Consider the following 20,252-nt stretch of genomic DNA (forward strand, 5'->3'; position numbering starts at 1 on the left):
TCATGAAGAGATTCCCAATTATATACTTCTTTATGTGGGGTATACACTTTCAAGACTTCCCTGGATTAATTCTATGATATTCTTGTGAGTATGTGAATTGCCTTTTCAAAGAATGCTTGCAGCTGCTACTACATGGATTTACACAGATCTGAAAGTGAAATTTAATTGCACCTGCAAATTGAAGCTGTATAGGCAAGCATTTCTCAAGAACAAATAGCACCTGAATACAGGCAGCTTCCTTTTTAAAAAAGCATGCATCAGTTTACTGACAGGAGATGAGCCTGTGTGCAGATTCCTGCTCAAAACAAGGCTTACAGCATTTCTCAGACTGTCCTTGCAGAGATGCAGGGGCTTGACTCACACTCAGCATTTACTCTAACATGGGTGCTCCTACCAGCAACTTCACCTGAAAGGGGAGAATTGCACTCACATTTTGCAGCATGGAGCTTGTCTCCTCTCTGCATGGCCATATGTCTCGTGGAGTCTGTGTAATTATCACTCTGTTACCTAATTGTTTTACTCCCCACAGGTAACAGAGCATCAAAACCAAGCTACAAGTAATGTTTGGCATTTGCATTTATTCTAACAAACTCATCTTCTTCTGATGCTAACAGTAATGGTTAAGTGCAGTGTTGCTCAACAGTGCAGCCTTTAACACATGACAACAGCTCTCCATGAGGAATCCCACCACAGTATTCCCAGAAGGAGTAACTTGTATTAGTATTATTTGACATCAGCAAAAGCTGCACAATGAGTCTCAAGATGTAGGCTGTAGCTGCATTCATTTTTTGTAAACTCAGAAACAGTTAGTGACGGTCCTCAAAAAACATAACAACAAAAGAAGCAAAATATGCTTTACCTTTTCTCCTCTCTCTCCAGGGTCACCCTGATTGAAGTAAGTGGAGCAGAGAAGTCATAAGTTACTAACATGAGCAAAATTTGAAATGTTAATATTATTGTTATGTCGCTATTGATGACACTGTTTCAAATGACAAAATCCAAATAAATCTTCTATAAACGATAAGTCAATTTAGTAGAACTCAACAGACAATACATTTTTGACATAATTTTAAAAGATTTTTTTTTCACGATTTTTTGTTTTATTATTATTTGTTTTGTTTTTTAAGTTTTCTTCCTCCTTTGTTCTAGATTAAACCCTGACAAACAGGCATATATGTTTGTGGGATGTCCTATTGTGACAGAAATGACTTCTGCATGTAGATCTCCTTATACTGGGAATAAATGAAGGAAAAATCCAAAGGTTGAATGTGAGGGAAAAGTCTTATGATTCTATTAATGGCTTAGAAGGCTCCATGTGAGGAACAGAAAGCCTTAAGTGTCTCGATATAATTCATAATTGATTCAAAGCAATGAGTCTTTATTGCTCCTGACATTCTGTGTAACAAAAAGATGGCTTATAGCCTTTATTTTTAATTATAACTTGCTTGAGAAACTGGCTCAATGGCAAACGCACTTTTGCACACTGAGCATGACCCTGACAGCTCATCTCTGTGATTTTGGCTCAGAAGTGCACTCTGCCTCATCTTTGCCCCTTCTGATAGCTGGTGGTCGCTAGGCAACTCAAAGATTACAGCTGTGAATATGAATTAAGCATCAACCGCCACAATTTGGCTTCTTCTGTATACAAAGTAAGAAAAGGTCATGCTCCCTAATGGTTTGTTTTCATCCCTGATGGACAAGCGGCCAGTCAGTAAATGTAAAAAGCCTGCCCTGAGTGTCCGTCAGCAGCAGTGTGATGCACAGAATCAGCTGAGGAGCACATGTGCCCCAAAGATGCACGCTCGCAGCTGATGGGATTAGAATTTAGCATTACCCATTCCAGGAGGCCCGCCGATCACATTGTGTTGGACATGTCGAGCTTTCTTTTAAACAAAGTTATCATAAGCTTTATGTTCTATTTCACTAGTTCAATATTAAAAGAGCAGGAAAAAAAATCATTTAACAATAACATAAATGCAAAGAGAGATTTTGATGCAGCAAATACAGGCCCAGACGTGTTCCTAATGCGGTTTGTTGCTAACTTCCATAATAGCAGGATCAGGGCTCAAGACTTAACTCTGACATTCATCAAAGAATTGACCACAGTAGCTCTTGAAAAGAAGCCTGAGACACATTGTAAGGAGCATAAACAAAGCCTTTCTGAAAAGGTCCCCAAATTCCCAAACACTTGCAGGCACATTCACTTGGCAATGGATGCATATGCGTCAGTGCCACTGACTGGAATTATACATGCACAGCAGAAGATAATGCTTCTTTATGGTGAAATGTGTAAAGCCTCTTACAGCACAGATCACTGGAGTGAGCAGATCATTAAAATCTAGTCAGAATATAAACACAAGTTGGGAAGCATGACTGTAATCTATATGCACTCACGTACCGTGTGCTTTTTTTTTCTAATCCATTTTCAATACTAACCTTAAGTCCTGCTGCTCCCTTCTCTCCTGCTACACCAGGCAAACCAGGCTCACCCTAAACGCAAAGAAAATAAAAAATGTAGTTAAGAAAGACATAATGAAGTATATTAACATTGTTTCACGAACTGTCTCATATTAGGTAAGTCATGATAAATAAAATTTAAGATTGCTCAGCCTGAATATGTACTCCACAAACAGGTACTAATATGCACTATTTCCTCGGTTAGAGTGGACTAACTCAAATTCAAGTTCCTGTATAGATAAGAAATAATTCTACGGGAAGTGGTGGAAATACAAAGGTGTGAAACTAAACAGAAAAAAGAACTGAAACTTTTGATTCTGAAAAGCTGTCCAATTAACCTTAAAAGCACATTCTTTCCAGAAAGACTAGCAATGTTTCTCTCTTCTCTCCAATTTAGAAATAACTGCAAGAAAGGCTTATCTTAAGTGGCTTTGACATTTGTGCTTCTGGTCTCATAAGAAAGGCAGATAGCGATGAAAAATGAGAAAGGTTATTTCTAGAAATGGAAGAGTTTGGAAGAATAGATAACACTTTTTTTTTTTTTTTTTTTTTTTTTTAATATACCTTGCTTGTCCATTTTACATACTCTAGTACCATTGGCTGAAAATTAAATTTAAAAGATTGTTAAAAAATTTAGCATAACATCAATGATCCAAATTTTGGGGACATTTAACAGATAGCATATAAATTCTTCCACAGTTCAAGGTGTCACGAGTCACTTTCAAAAGTCCATCAACAAATGACAACTACTTGCAAATTTCTTTTTCCCCCAAAGATAAAAAACAATAAACAAATACCAAAAACAAACAAACAAAAACAACACAAAAATACCATCAACAAAAAAACCTTTATGACATTTTCTGGTGTTTATTTCCCAGATTTATGAAAAAAAAAAAAGAGTATTATTTATTTTATGTGATGTGATAAAGCAAAGGTTGGACTTCATTGTTAAGCAACCAGGGTTGATGGCTGAGTGAAACCTTCTGCAGAAGTATTCCCCAGTTTCTCAAGAACCATGCCTATTCTTTTGTAACCCTCAGCTACACAAACACATTGCACTTCTGGGGTGGCAAAGAATGTTAAAGTAGCATCCAAAAGAATATCAGAAAAAGCCTTCAGCTAGGTTTTTCTGTAAGTCTTTTGCTATGTAAATGTATAAAATGCTTAGAAGTTAAATACAATAGTCAGCATGAAAATCAAATTAGAAAGAATAATTCTTATCAGAAACTCAGCTGAAATTTTCATACAGGACTTGAACTAACACATGACAAACCAACTCTCTTCTCACAGGTTACAAAAGAATTAAGATAAGGGCTTGTTCCAAGTGCAACAAGAAATATTTTCCAATCCTCCATAAAAGCCTTCTTTGGTTCTCCAAGGAAGAAGGTTCCATTCTATTTTAAAATTAGGTAAAGGAACATAAAATACAATAATGTGACTAAGTGTTGGGCTATTTTGAAATATAAAACAAGAGTGTTGAGGTTCTTGCAAAATTCCAGTGAGGTATTTTCCTCACCAGAGAAAAAAAAAGTGCTAGGTGCTATTAAACCCCCGGGGAATTACATAGCTATTTGAGTCAGCCCTTTTTTCAAGGCTCCTTTGTACTACAGTAGCTTTTAGGCTGATATAGTAGCACAGGCATTTGATATATGAGTGGTAAGGATTTGAAGCTGTTGGAGATTAGGCATAAGTGTTCCAAGGGATTGACCTAAAAAGCACTTGAAGAAAACTGCCAGTTGACAAAATGAAGCAGAAGGGACCAATGGATATGCACTTGTTTCTCCTCATCCCACACCCCAACAAGTTTGCTTCTGTCTCCTTCATTTTAAAACAGCTGCAGTTGGCTGACACTTTAAGGGGCTTAAGTCACTAATCAAAGGGCTGATATCCCAAGATTGCACTTTCCTCCCAAGTTTACAAATCTGAGTTATAAATGCAGACAGCTACTGGTATGAAAGCAACAAAAAGAGATGCTAGAAATTGGACAAAAGAGTTATCTTACTTTGGAAAAACAAATGAAAACCTCCAGCTGTTACCCAGTCCTAGTAAATCCCTATTCACTCCAGTTTTGTCTCTGGCCCACTAGTGACTTTCCTATGGCCAACACACTGCACGTTTCTAACTCTGGAAGTACCAGCCAGAGGCATAATCACACCAGACATTGGCTCTGGGAAGGGCAAAGATTGAAGACAAACCTACAAGGCCAGTCCAGAAATGACCTTGTGCTTTTATGCTTTTGAAGCGATTATCCTTCAGTTTCTAAAGGCCAGAAGCACAGGGGGCTAGTATAAAATCATTTTCTGTTATGCCCATAATATCCCTTTCACTGCTTTAGAACCTGATTTTCTTGTAAATCAATACAAGGAAGCAGGGAGCAGTAAGATGAAATAAAAAATTATAGTACATAAGCTATATCTATATCCCTGGTAAACACTCCCAACGCACAGCAAAACAAGCTTTGTGCCGGGGGCTTCCATTTTTCATACTTCAGGTCTTTTAGGCATGTCTGGCTTCATATTTTAACTATTCTAATAAAGCTCAAAATAAAATAAAAAACAAAAATAAAATACAACCTCCTGACAGACCACCTCCTATTGAAATTCTAAAGAGGTATCTACAAAGGAAAAGAACGGCAAACATTTTGGAGGAAAGTAGCTTGACTTATTCAAGACTTACTAGTAGAAAGTAGTTCTTCCACAGCTATACACTAAAACACAATGTTATCTTAGGAATGTTTGTCCCATAAGGATGATTCTAGTATTTGGCATGAAAATAATTTACAATGCTTCTGTTAAGAAGTATGGTTAATTATTTTCCTTCCATTCATTTACTTTTTTTTTTTTTTAAATCAAAACATATATTAAAACTAAAAAAAATATATATATATATATGTGTGTTTCATCCCCACAGGTTAGTGCTTGAGAAATTAACAAAAGAACTACTTTTTAAAAGGCCGAGGACAGTTACACTGCTGTTCAAGGAGTGGTGCATGCATGGGGAAACTGTAACATTCAGAAACACCATCTCATGTAGTAATTGCAATTAGACTGCTTTTCAGCTTGGCAAGATGACAGAAGCTATAAAACTAGATCCTTAATCTCATACAATTTTATATTTACCAGGCCATGGCTAATGTGTTTCCTGACTCATATTGCAGTCTCTCTTTAACAGTTCTGACAATGAAGGTGTTAGGCTGCAGAAACAATTGTCTTCTGCACACCATTTAGCTTTCAAATCAACTTTTTTTTTTTTTCTTTCCCATTTAAAGAGTGACTTTGTCTATAGCACACCAGAGCTTAGGTCACAGCTTAGCTTTCTGCAGTCATGTAAAAATGTAACCCCTGATCCCAATTAAAATGGTACTGAGGGCCACAGTGCTCCCTCAAACAAGAGTTGCAAGGACCAAAGAAATTGCATGAAGATATGCCCCTTGGAACTCTTCCTTTACACAGATGGACTGTGAGGAAGATGCTGTGGGCAGGTTGGACATGTCTCAGTATGCAATTTTAGGGAATTGTTCATTCCACATGGACTGCTAGCTCTTTCTGCCCCGCTGTGTTCTGATTCTGAGTTAGACCATCCCACAGAAACTGTGCGCTGGACATCACATGGGACAACAATGATACACCACAACAGAAATAAATTCTCCCTTATTGCAAGAATAAACCCTGTTAATAGTGGCATTAAGATGGTTATACTTCCACATGCTGCTTCAGCAATTTGGGGCTACTGTGACTGGTAGAGAGTCTAATGGGACGCTGTGGTACCAGCACCATCTTATTTGAATATACTATCTACTTAGGTTTTCAAGTACTTGTAAAAGTAGTAAAGAAACCTACCAGATATACAAAAATATCATGTGCCAAACTGGTAAACCCGCAAATGTTGCATCAGAAGTGCTCTTAGCCTTTAAATTTTGTTTCACGTGAAGTTGTTTTCTCTTGCCTTTGATTACTGGACAAAGAGCAAAAGAAAGGTCTTGTTTTCGTGACATGACTCCCTATACAAATAGACTATAAAACACTAGAAAATGTTAGAAAAATTGCCTTTTCCCAAATTTAATGTAAAATACTGTTAAATGCTCTAGACCTTTTATCTACCACAGAAAAGGACACCACTACCACTAGAAGCTTTGTAAGCACTTAAGTCCCCATTTATTCACTACCACCATCTGAAGTTATTTAGATCCATCTTGCTGAATTCATAAATAGTCTCAGAATGGTGGAAATAAAAATTTCCAGCAAATGTGCTATTGTTCTTACACTCAAGCAGCTAAAGCAGGAGTGTAAATGCTCCAGTAATTTAGTTGATGACTACTTACAGGGCAGAAAAATGCATCAGACATGGTGTGTTTTTGTTGTTATTGTTTTGGTTTGGTTTTGTTTGTTATTTTTTGGGGGGTGTCTGTTGTTTATATGCTATAGAGAAATTGCAGGGTCCCCACCAATAGAATGATGATGCATTTTCAAACAGATACATTGCATGACATTGTGTTTGTTGTCAATAACAGGAAAGGCTTTAACAGGTTACACAAACCAGCCTGTGGATGTGAAGCTGTTATTAACACTAATTCAGTTCCACAAGTTAACCCCAAATGCCCTGATAGGCACTTTGGTTTCTCAAAAGCAGCAGCACTCTAACAAACTAAATAACTGTCACTATTAAAATGAATTAGAAAGAAAACTGTTGCACTAACAAACTGTGTTGTTATGGAATGACCGAAACAAATTATGTAAGAGAACATCATTAACTATTCAAAGCATCCTGATAATTTCCAGAATGATCTTCAGCAAAATGCTTTGAGGCTCAGAAATATTTGGATTTTTCTTCCAATTAATATCAGTTATTAGGGCAAACAAAATGCTAATATGCCAAGAAGAACACGTCCAACCCAGATGTTTGATTCAGGAGTTTCAGATAACTCAAAGAATAACAAGAAGGCTGTTCCTTGTTTCTAGTACCTTGGTTCTAGTCCTGGTTCTCTTGTTCTTGTATTAACTATGTAACTGTATTAACATAGAAAAACTGGCTCTGGCTTTCCTGTATTAGTTTGAGTACTAATGCCCTGCACCCTGCCCAATAAATAGGTGTAATAATTTCCTCAGAAAGTCGGGTGATGCAGGCAGTCTGAAGGCCTCCACTGACCTGAATCTGAATTTGATCAAGACTCAACTGTGTAGAGCACTGCTGGGGCTCAGCTGTCAATACGAACTCATAAATCCTGCTTTAGACCTGTTTTGAAAATGTATCACCCACTAGAGTCCATATTAAGGGAGTCAGGGCTGTTGAAAGCATACCTCTTCTTACTAGAGCAGTCTGTGCCCTGGAGACATATACCTTTATATGCAGAATTAAACAGCTAAAAATAACGTGGCTGGAGGCCCTAGCTTTTCTTGTTTGTAACAGAAAAACAGCCTGGAGGCCACTCTTCTGAAATAGGTTTGGTTTCGGTGGGACACATAACTCCGTCCACACCAGCTGGTTGATATCCATCTCACCCTGAGAAGAAAGGCTGTCAGTATTGCTATATTTTTCAGTCACTAGAATGTAATCTGTTGTAAGGATAAGGAAATACAAGAGGCCCCCAAATTTAATCCAGTCTAATTTTACTCTAAAATACATAAACAAGGACAGAAAGGAAAAAAAGTAGTTTCTCAGACACGTTACTGCAATTTCCATTTCAAACCAGGCTTGAATTATTTCCTTTCAATTTGCTTTTCACCCCCCTCTAAAGTAACTTAAAATTGTTTGTTTAAGAACTGGAAATCTCTCCTGGCCCACTCACCAGCTGAAATTAGGTGGAAAGAGTCTTCAACAGGACTCAGCTGGCCTGCAAACCTGTCTGAGAATTTGTGAACTGCATTCAATGATATTTCCTTCTTTTATATTTCTTTATTTGAAAAAAAAAAAATGTTAATACATGCATACCCTTCATTTCTCTAAAGAAATGTGGTAATACCACTTTTCAAATGCACATCCTACACAGTATAGTACATATCGTTGGGAAAATGCATGTGAAATAGAGTAATAACAAGCACGAAGAAAGCAGTAAGAAATGTGTGCAACCAGACTCAAAGTCTACTAACAAGAAGGGAAACTTCCTTTTGAGGTTTATGAAACTGCTGTTGTCAAACTACTGAAACCATTTGAGATTAAATATCTTGTCCCGAACCACTGCTCTGTTCTCAATACATCCTTACAAAATAATAAAAATACCAAGTACTATGTAAGAAAAACAGTGCAAAGAAGTGAGTGAGGCTTTATGCTCTCCAGATGAATTCCTATTTCAAGCTGAGAGTGCTGCTTACACAGCCTCTAGAGACTGGGTTCCTTCAGACCAAATGCAATCCTCACTCAGCCAACTTCACCTTTCTTCCTTGTGATGCTGCTGCAGTCACTGGAAGTCCTTATCAAATCAGTACCACTGAGCAAATACCCCACTACGTATCCTATACTTGCACAGTTGAACTTTCCAAGAACCCCTTTTTGGATATTTTGACATGACTACTTAGGGGTCTTTCATTCCGTTTTCAATGCCTGCGGACCTCTCACTAGGGATCAAGAAAGAGAGGGTTATCTCCCCCCAGGCATCTTGCTAGGAAGCAACCTTCTCCAGTTCAATTGCACAATGGTCTGCAGAGGAAAGGGAGTGCTTACAAGGACTTTTCTTGCTATCTCAGAAGGCTTCTGTCCACCCAGTGACAACATCTCTCAGACTGCAGGAATTACTAGGCAGCTTCTTTCCTCTTACTGTCTTCAACAAGATAAGAAGAATGTTGCCACAGTTTCCCAAATGTAGAAACAAACAAAGAATATAAATGCCCTTGCAAGACTAACTGTAATATTTTGTGGGATTTGGCCTAAAAGAAATATATATATATGTGTGTGTGTGTGTGAAGCTATGGTAACAATTTTGCTACTACTTTTATTACAACAAGATCTGTTAACAGTCCTGCAAAAACAGGTGGGTTATGTAAAATTACACTTACTCTAATATTTAGAGATTGTCTAAGAAAAGTGGTTCATGTGTTAAGGGATTAGAAAATTGTTCCAAGTGTACTCAGAATTTATGATCTAATTTCCAGACCTATTGGTCAGACTTGTCAATCGTCTCCTATTTTCCACTATTTCAATTAAAGAAGAGGTGAAGGGAAAGTAAAAGAAAAATTGCAGACACATACATGATGGAGATGACCTAGTTGTATTATTCAAATGCTCAAGGAGAGAGGAAAGTTAATTCACTGCTGACATTCATCAACTGAAAAATATTTCAGTGCTTGGATGGGGAAAGCATTCACACACGCAATTTTAAGCATGTGCTTAGCACTCTTTGCCTTTTTAACTAAGAAAAAATATTAACTTGGAACCTCGTGCACAGCACATGCATAGAGCGAGTTCACTGATTAAAAGGCTAACAAGACAGTAAGACTTTTGTAAAGCCTTTTAACCGCATAGATTCTCAAAAGGGTATGACTTGCATCACACATTTCAGTTGAGTTCAACTGTTCTGCAAATCAGCATGAATTTATCTGAGCAAAGCCAAGAGTGCCAGCCATCAGCTCACAGTACAGGCCAACTTTAATTGTATGTGAACTCCTCTAAAGGCTGCACATAAATGTGGAAAACATGGAAGTCTGACACTGAACTTATTACCCTCGTAGCTGTTCAACAGTATCTTGTGAGTAACACTGCACCGAGAATCTGTTTTTTCATCCACTTAGGAAAAATTGACATTTTGGTAGAGAAATGTTAGCCTGGGAGTCCTAGGCTGCACTATACCTACTAATACCAGATTTAGATAAATACTGATCCACTTTAACTTTATTTCTACCATTATTACCAAGCTAACCCAAATTATTAGATGAGGTATTGACATTGATCTTTAGTCTGCTTTGTATTATATGAAAACAATACATTTTCTGCACAAAATGAAATGCTTGCTAGTCAAAATCAGCTACCAATTGTGCAACACAAGAATTTGACCACTATGTATCAGTATAGTTTTTGTGCTAGTATCTATATTTAGTCTAGCAATTGATTTATTTTTTCTTAAAAAGGTCAAAAATATACTAGTCTGCTTATACTAAATAAGTACATCTTTATTAAAGTGGTGATAATTTAGGGATCTTTTAGATGCCATAAATATGGAAATAAATAAAATGAACATAAAACCACACACTGAAAATGTTAGGATCTGTTTTTCAAGCACAATTTGAAATTGTTAAACAGCATTTAAAGATATATTAGCTTTTTTCTTTATGAAGGCAATTGCATATTTATTTCCTTCCCCATGAAACATGATTGCAATTAAGTCTATGTGGTCTCCTAAAAACAGATGTACAACAACCTAATACATCCTTCAAATAAGTAAGTAAATAAATAAATCTATGTCTTCCAAAATGACAGATAACCAGATAAATTTTGGACATTTGGCACATGTGAGTAAAGATTTCTCAACAGACTTTACATGATGATACTAATAAAAGTTAAACACTTTGATAAAAAATTAATCATCAGTTCTATTCTATTCAATGTGTTTGAAACTATTCTGTCCAGTCTTCTCTCATCATCCTGCACATCCAAAGAATATTATGCTACAAAATGTGTCTTCACTGGTCTTGCGCCCATACGTTGGTCACAAGAATTACTTGAATTGTGTACAACAATGCCAGCTGTGTTTGCAACTACTTCCTAACATTCACGTTGCAACTGAATGCAGACACGCAATACCAAGGAAGAATCTCAGGTCTTCACACAAATTTGTTTTGTAAGGTATTTTTAATAATTGCTTGTGTGTTATATATAGCTAATTCCAAATATTTTTTTCTTTTGTTGCTCCACAGTAGTCATAATTTTCTGAATATAATAATTTTAAAATAATAGGTTCATAGCATTATCCTTATCACTAAAGCAAAATAACTCATTATTACATCATTTCCTATAACCGCTATCAAAATGCAAGTCTTATACGGGTTATATATTGTGTTAACAGAAGCAATATATCTTTATTGTTGGGAAAGACCAATTTAAATTCAATTATTTACAATATCTTAGTGCCTTGTTCCCCGTGGGCTCTTGAGGAGGGAGGCAGGAGAAGGGATTGTATAATATGGTCTTTATACACTCTCATCTATTGCTTTTTAAGCACAGTGAACAAGCTATATTATACATTTTTCTTTTGGTATTCCCTGCAAGTGCTTTTCAAGTTCAGCGTGAATGTTAGTGCTTATGAGAACAACAGATGGATAATACTGTTTACAGTCAGGGAGGGATATTATTTAAACTTCACCACCCAGCTTTGCCAACAAACCTCAGCAATGCTGTGAAACAGCCCTGCTGCTTTACTGCGACCCCTCCTTATGGAGCGCCGCTCTGAACTGAGTCAACTTGGTGTTGGCTCTGAAAGATGACACCGACTTGTCTGACTTAGCATCTCCTCCCAATTGCATTCAAGATTATTTCTTTTCAATTAATTTCTCTGCATTTTCTTCCCTGGCAATAATTTTATATTATTCTCCACCTGCTTTTCCACTCTCATGATTCTCTGTAGTTTGCATTAAAAATGCATTGGCACCGTATAAATATCCAATATCATATAAGTGTTTGCATCATGGGACTGAATTAATAGAAAATAAAACAAAACAAAACCCAAACCTGCAGAAAAAAAATCAGTTTGTAACAACATCGTCTAATGTTACACATCACATATATGGATGTCTATCAGTCATCATCAAATCCAAACATCAGACATTCAGCTTAATTATGTTCAATGACTGTTTAATTTAGGCTAGAAAAGATTACTTCAAAGCACAAATCAGATTGTACTTTCCTTTCCAATAAACTAATTTGAAATCAGAGCTCTGGCTGTACTGCTGCATATTGCTCATGTGAAGGAGCCCTGCGAGCCCTGAGTAGCTTTAATCAATGACATAAATAACCGCAGTGCTGACAAAGTCAAGCGAACTCACCACTTGTCCATCTCTCCCTGGAACACCAGGCACTCCAACAGAACCCTGGTGGTAAACAGACGCCAGCGTTTAGCAAATTAAACAGGTCATGAAACCTTTCATCTCTTAATACAGTACTTAAAAATGATGGTGAATACTTGCATATTGAAAGTGCAACAAATTTTTCAAAAACTAATTTTCAGTCAAGCTGAGCTCTCTTTTCAGATGACATTTTATACATGTTCTCCTGCTGTACAGTTTAATGACTGCCCCACTGTATGGCCTCTCAGAAGCAAGCCTCAAGTTTGTGTCTACTTTGTGATGTTGTGGATGCTTCACAAGAAATGTAACAATTAAATTGGAATTCCATTTAATGCACTCAATAAATTTTGAGATTGTTCTGACACAATCTAACATAGCACCTGAACGAAACCTTTAATGCTTCAAATGTTTAAAGCATCTAGAGTGGAGGGATGCTTCTAGCTCAATAACTGGTAGGGTCAATCTATTTAAAATCTTTTAAGGGATAATCTCCAACAATTCAGCCTGAAAAGTGTTAATTGCTGATACTCTCTCAAATTGCACCAACATTACTGCAATCATTTAAAATAAAATGAAATGAAATGTAATAGAATGAAATAAAATAAAAATAAACAGGACAAACACATGGAGTAGACAAAAGGGGAAACCAAATGTTATCACTGACTTGTAACATGAGAGATCTTTTTACACAGCTCTCATACTTCTGTATCATGGACAATTTTTTTATTTTTTTTTTGAAGGAACTTTTCTGACTGTTGCTACAGATGTTTAGTAAAAAGCTAAGGCATGAGGAAAGCAGGAAAATTATGAGATCACACAGGTTTTTTCCCTTCTTTCTATAAAATTGTTGTTGCTCAGCAAGGAAACTGTGAGCATAATTTTTATTTTCCACTACTAAGCACCTTAACACATTACAAAAGTGCAATAGATACTTGAAAGGCTGGTACTCTAAAAAAAAAAAATATGGCCAGGGCGTTGGGAAAGGCAGAAATTTTGTCAACGGTGAGATGTACAGTTGCCCAGCACCCATAAAACAAATGAGCACCCTGTGAGGCCTGTCAGGCCCTGAGGCCCAAGAGTCAGCGTACAACGTTTTCCCCTCTATTCACATCGGTTAGAGGTTTCACTAAAAATGGTTTAGTGGAAGGACACCAACACCCAGAGGGAATGCAGCCAAAATGGATGCACGTTTGCCAAAAAAATAGAGTTGAGGAAATAATGGATGGAATAATCCTGTGAAACAAGAAACGGAAACAACTCATGAAGGCCTCCAAAAAACTCCAACATTTGAAAGCCCTGGAGGCTTCAGCTCACAGCAGAGCTGCAAATCAGTAAAAAATAATATACTGGCATCTCAGCCTGTTTCCATGACCCTGAATGCTTTCCCCTTATTCCCAAAGCTTTCACTTTGGCATTCCTGTTGCCTCTATTTGCTGGATGCATGGCCATGACTGCTAGCTACTGCAAAGGGGCCTTTTGTGAGCATTTTCACATCTTTGTGTAATTTTTCAGAAAACTATAAGACAAATGGCATTAAACCATCAGCCTGAAAAAAACATCCTGCTTGTAACAATTCCTCCTCTCAGTGACAGTCTCATATAGCCACTGACTTCTTATGAAACACAGGATGTTAGAAAGTATAAATAAAATTGATTCTATCATTCTCGTAACCAATAAAGGTTTATCATATATTCAAAAGCTCATCAGCATGTGGGTTTTGCTGATGCTGTACACTCAAAAAATCCCACTCCCCCATACAATTATACAAATAATTGTATAATGGCAACTTCTAAATCATTACAGTTTTACAATGTCACATTCCTGCATTGCTAAACATGAAGAGTAGTCTTCTCCTTCAGCTTGCAAACTCTGTATGGTTTATAGCTATATCCATGGCAAAATCCCATGGATTTATGTGCTCTGTTATTACATTTTTACATATTACCATGCTTTCCTTTCTTTTGTTCATAAAGTTTCATTTTAACGCATGCAAGCAAACCTTCATTTTAAAGAATATTATCTCAGAAGAAAAAGAGGTGACAACTTTGCCACGTAAGTTAATACTACTAATTCCTTTTTTTTTTTCCTTAATACAAATTAAGCCTGCCCAAATCAAATATCTTCCATAACCCTTCTTATCTCTTGAAATCAATGTGAAAATGAACTGCTTTGGTGGTGTGTGGGTGAGGATGCTGGAATGGTGCCACTTACTAGCTGCTATTGCTGATACATCTAGGACTGTTTTAATGATGTAATTCCATAAATCCAAAGCTCACTCCATCAAACTGAGGCAGTCAGCTTTAATGAGTGTAAATAATGCTAAAGGCATTCATAGGAAGTCAGGTCCTGGGTTACAAGGAACAGGAAAACACTGGCAGACCACCTGAACACAGTCAGCCAAGAACCATTTATCAGCAACACCTATGTGCTTTGTTGCTGCTGGTCGATTCTGTAGTCATATGGCACTGATCTACTTGAGTAAGGACATGCATTTAATCAGAAACCCTATCTCCCCACCTTTCACAACGTTTTACCTTTGGTTTCATAGTTGTACCAGGGCAAGAATAAGAAAGTTATAGTGACCTATTCATCTGAATGTTAAACAGACAGATTGAAAAGAGTCTGTTTTACATTGCTTGAACTTCCAAGGACGGTGGAAATGGGAAATCTTACATCTCACGTTATATAGTTGCATTTTGCAAAAACAAAATTCAGAGCTTAAACTAATGGATTCAATGTGGTGTACAGTAGCTAATTCCATTCACCTTTTCTGCTTACAATTTGGCACCAGGAGGAATAATCACTTTCACAGTTTTGTTGTTTATACTATACCTTTTGTCCTGGAGGCCCCTGAGGTCCCTGCAAAGGGAAAACAATTCAATTAACATAATAACTCAAGCCAATTTAAACATAAATGACCAATTAAAACTGTCCTATTGTGTAAGCATTCAGATACTGGACTGAAACCAGCTGATGTTTTATACATCAAGGAAAAGCAAAACTTTCTGCTGAAAATGCACAATGGGTCTTTTCTCTTCTTTTGGAACAGATTTAACTACTAAGTGGAAGACTCAAATTTTCCCCCTTTCTAATCTTTTCTCTTCCATCCCATCTGTTTTTTCTGGTACTGACAAATCTATCAGCATTAAGATGACTGTTTATTTTCTGTTTCTGATACCAACTAACAGCCAATTGTGTGTCCATGGTAATATTTCTGCTCGGCAGAATAAAAGCAACGTTTATGCAACCAAGCTTATTTTATTTTATTTGACAGAGAGAAGCATAAGCCTCTACATCTCCTCATCTTCTAGTTCATTAAAGGTATCGACATTCATGACTATGTTTTACCCAACACGTGATTTATGCCATCAACTGCAAATAACAGAAAATACTTCAGAAATCATTAAGAATACTCTTGGGAAGTAAAGAACCACCACTTTGCCCCTGTGACCTGAGAAGGCAGGAAGAGATACCTCAATGTGGGAAAGCTTAACTGCTTAATGTCACAGAGGAGTCCAAGCCTCGCTGATATTAATTGGGCCCATTTCTCGTCTGGCATCTCTGAAGTACCCAAGTGGTTTGTGGCCACAGCGGAGAGGGGAAGCAGCAGGGAAATAGATCAGCCAACCATGTCTTTGACATTATGTCAGTTTGTTTTGGTAAGAGTCAGACCATGTCCAGCACAGTCCTTAGGTAATCTTTTCCCCATGTTCCTATTGGAGGTACTGGTCCTATATCAAGCAAGATAATTCTGAGTCCAGGAGGGTGAAAAACAAAAAGCCCCAAACTGGAGAATCCCACTCCTTCTGAAGTTTGAAAGGATAAAAGAGGAATTGATGTCAGAACTGGAATTATTCAGAAATCTTGAACAATAGTATTGATGCTTCAAATTGTTGGGCCAAATTGGTTTTTAGGGTACTGTGAAGTTAGGCTGAACTATCCCTTTCTGGTAGATGCAGGGCCTGTTGGAACATTGCTCTGATGCAACATTAACTGCTAACGTGGAAAAGCTTCACTGGTTGTAATTCTTGGTACTGGATCCCCTGAACTGGATGAAAACCTTGCAGTTTTAAACATGGATTCACTCATCTGGGCCAGACATCAGAACTTGCAAAAGCACAAATTAGCGTTTCTTCTTGAAACTTCTGTCTGATTATCTCAGCAGAATGAGGGTCTTGCAAGCATCTCCTTTTGACTGTAGGGACAGATTTTGTAAAAGGAAAGACACCTGTGTGATGCAGGATCACAAATTTCCTCCTTTTTCTTCAAAAGGACATGAAAGTACCCAAGCACTCAGCTCTGATGATGATTAGAGTAGTGAGTAGAGTGATCATGTGGTTTTTCAGAGTGGAGAAAAATCATACCAATCTACCACATTTCAGTAAACTGTTATTTAATTTTTTTATTTATTTATTTATTTTTTTTTCAGTAAGTGCCTGAATTCTAAGCATAAGATTTACTTGAGGCTGAGGGCACCATTACTACATAATGTGGTAAATGAACAGGCTATTGCTTGCAAGCAATGCTCAAGAAGTCTCCAGGAAGACATCCAGCTCTATGAAAACATCACTTGGGAGCCTTCAAAACAAAGTTACTCTCTGAAGGTAAATTTATCACTCACTTATTAATAGTATTCCCCAAAGTGAACTGTGAAATGTGCTGCTCTTTTGAGCATTTCTGTGCCTGGTGCTTGTAGCTGTCAACTTGTGGGATGGATAAAATTCAAAACACTGCGGATGTCTCCAGGAAAATATCTTTCCCTAGAATTTTCCCCTCACTGCTGCCATCATTCCAGCTCCTCCAGAGGAGTTACTGAATAAGAAAGTATTTACACAGTAGCAAAATCTGGCTCTCATTGTGCTTTTAAAATGAACCATTTAGAGAAAAGCTGTAGATACTTACTATTAAATATTTTATACAATTAGCAGTTTTATATTTCTGGTACTTAAAATTTTATTCAGACTGGAAATTACTCCCGTGTCTCATGCCCACTGAGCTATTACACCAGTTAATGACAAGAACAGTCCTCAAAAATACGGCCACCTTCAGCAAGCTGATTGAAATTTTGAAATTAAAAGCTTAAAGTTAAAAGTTTAAATTTTACAATTTACATGTAATAAGTGCTTCTTATTCTGTGAGTGCTCAGACTGTAAGCTACAGCTGAATAAGACAATTTTCCTATAAAGGGCTGCTCCCTAGCACTGGGAAAGAAGCTCACAGTTATGTGGAAACACAGCAGCTCATCAGTTGACACCTCCCATCCATCCCCCACATATTCGTGTCAGCAGCCACATAAACAGAAAATCTGAAATTTAGTTACTAACAAAGACTGACTTTGACAAACAGTAAAAAACTCCTGAATTGCCATGAAGTACCTGTTTTCTATGAGTTACTTACATTATCTAAGCAAGGTACAGAATTGCACTGGATAAACAGAAATAAAAGTAAGTAAATACAATTTGTGAGAGGGAGGAGCATGAAGGGATTAAAAAATAAATAAATAAATAAAAGACTTCAGTGCATTCCCAGAGATACAATTCATAGCTTCCAGAAGATCCTGTATAGGAAATGGGAACTTCAATAGGACTGTCTGATTTTTTTTTTTTTTCTAAATATTTAACTGATCTGGGAAGAAGACTGCATTGCCCACTTGATGAACAGACAGTAACACCAGCAATTAAAATCTCTGTGTAGGTCTTGAGACAGGACCAGAAGGCAAGAAATACCAGAAGGGTTCCACAACCAACTCCCCAGGTGTTTTCTTTTTGGTATGTGGTATTTTTTTCCTTAATAATAAGTAACATATAGTTATTCAGCTGCTGTGACTATCATCACTGGGAATATGAAGAAGGTAAAACTAAAGCCTACAGAAAAAGAGCCACAGCCTTCTTTCACCTCCTAATTCCACCTCCCTCTGATATCTATATCAACAAATATCTATAACTGTTATCAAGTTCATCTACACAGATTATCCACCTCTTGCATGTATTATTGGAAATTGTCAGAATTTCCATGTAAGGGTGCTTGGATCAACTTGAAAACCACTGGTGACTGATGTTAGAGCACTCATTTTGTAAAGAGCATCTTGGTTTCAAAAACTCCAGTTCATGAGAACTATTGACGCCATTCAATCGTTTGGATAAAGTAACTGCTTAGCATCTTTGAAAATCAACCTGTTTTCCTTTAAATTGCTAAATACTCAGTGGGAAATTTCAGCTGATGTAGCAGAAAAATTTGATTGATATGGTTGCCCAAAATAGGAGGGTAACTAAAAATAACAGAAATTAAAAATAGTTCTCACTATTTCAGTTACCCTGAACACTTCTAAAGAACCATTTTCAGTCTTGTGCAACTGAGTAAACTAGTTAGGCAGATGTGACAAGCTGCTGCAGGGCTTCATTGAAGTAGATTCTCATTCAATTCACTCCTCAACAGGAGGCCGGAAAAAGAAATTGTGTTGGTCCCAAGAAATTCAACTGCTATTTGTATGTTTCTGGAGATGGAGAATTATCTGATATGTACTTACGCACTTGAAAAACTGGGCATCCAAGGGTAAACAAATGTTTTTAAGTGTTCTAAGCAATTGTGGTTTTAAAAGTTAAGAGATTTCCATGATGAATACCATTTTTCAACCTCTGTTTCCTAAAATCAAGGGATCTCCAGGGCTTGATCCATATCAAATCTTGGCATCACAGAAATGATCAAAGGAAGTTACAGCCTGACACATTTGAGTGCCTTGACTAACAACTACCTGAAATAATAATAACAATAAAAACTGAAAATGTTGACCCAAATGTAGTAAAAAAAAAAAAACTCTGAGTCCAGAATTCTTCATAGATCTTGCTTCTCATGTTACAATTATGTTTTTCTTTTAGGCTTACTTTGCTGCTTGTGCTTCAGCAAGCTGAAAAATAATGCTGCCCGGTGAAGGTTAAAGCTGTAATTCAAAGACACAGAAATTCAGGGTGTGGTACTTTAAGAACAGGCTCCTGTTGTGTTTTTATATTTAATTTCCCATGTCTCAGTTGCTTAACATTTAAAGAAATGTATAAAATAGGAAGCTTGGAGTATTTTCTATTTGCAGGTCTGGGATAGGTGTAATGATTTGTTTTACAAGGTATCAGATTTCACAGATAGCGATCACGAACACCAAATGAAAAAGCAAAAATATAACAAAAAATAAACATATACTGAAAAAGTTGATATACTGAAAAAGTTATAAAACAAAGCATGTCATGATGGTTCAATACATACATACAAAAACTCTCTTATTCCAAAGCTCTGAAATAAAACAACAACAAAATTAAATTTTTTTTTTTTTTAAAAACACTTCCATACTACCTGTCTAAAGTAAAAATTCCTTATAACTAGAAGACCTTTAGTAGGTACTCTATTTTCTGTGGGACAAAGGAAGTACCAAGAATGTATCTGAGAATGCATATTTTCCCTTGTGCCTATAAGAATCATGAAACACTATTTTTTCCACAAACCTAACAACAGCGAATTTAGGAAGGAAACCCAGAAGATGTACATGAAGAGGAAAAGCACAGGTTTCACAAAAAGTATTTACCCGCATTTCAGAGAAACCTGTGTTCTGCTCGCTGATCCCATTTTCTGTGTACAGCAGGCATGCAATGTAATTCTGAAAATGTGTTCCTGTGTGTTTGAAGAGTGTTTCATAAAGACTGCAATATCTGGAGTACTAGTATTGAAATGTGCAATGCTTTAGTACTGACGAACTAGCTAGATAAAAGAAAGACCAGCTAAGAAAACAGATCAGCTATGATGGGAAACCTCACATAACTT

The 20,252-nt window shown here is 36.9% G+C and overlaps 1 protein-coding gene across 14 annotated transcripts in view; it reads right to left on the minus strand.

The window, feature by feature from the left end:
* Positions 1–20,252, minus strand: part of COL25A1 (collagen type XXV alpha 1 chain) — a 304,146-nt gene that overhangs the window by 60,069 nt on the left and 223,825 nt on the right. For all 14 annotated transcript variants that reach the window (XM_068681940.1, XM_068681944.1, XM_068681947.1 and 11 more), the window contains exons 11-14: positions 15,279–15,305; positions 12,426–12,470; positions 2,437–2,490; positions 860–886 (exon numbers count right to left, since the gene is read on the minus strand). In XM_068681940.1, coding sequence (XP_068538041.1) covers positions 860–886; positions 2,437–2,490; positions 12,426–12,470; positions 15,279–15,305 — 153 coding nt within the window. The remainder of the gene's footprint in view (positions 1–859; positions 887–2,436; positions 2,491–12,425; positions 12,471–15,278; positions 15,306–20,252) is intronic.

This window comes from Anas acuta, chromosome 4 (genome assembly GCF_963932015.1).
Source record: "Anas acuta chromosome 4, bAnaAcu1.1, whole genome shotgun sequence".
In the NCBI taxonomy this organism is placed as follows: domain Eukaryota; kingdom Metazoa; phylum Chordata; class Aves; order Anseriformes; family Anatidae; genus Anas; species Anas acuta.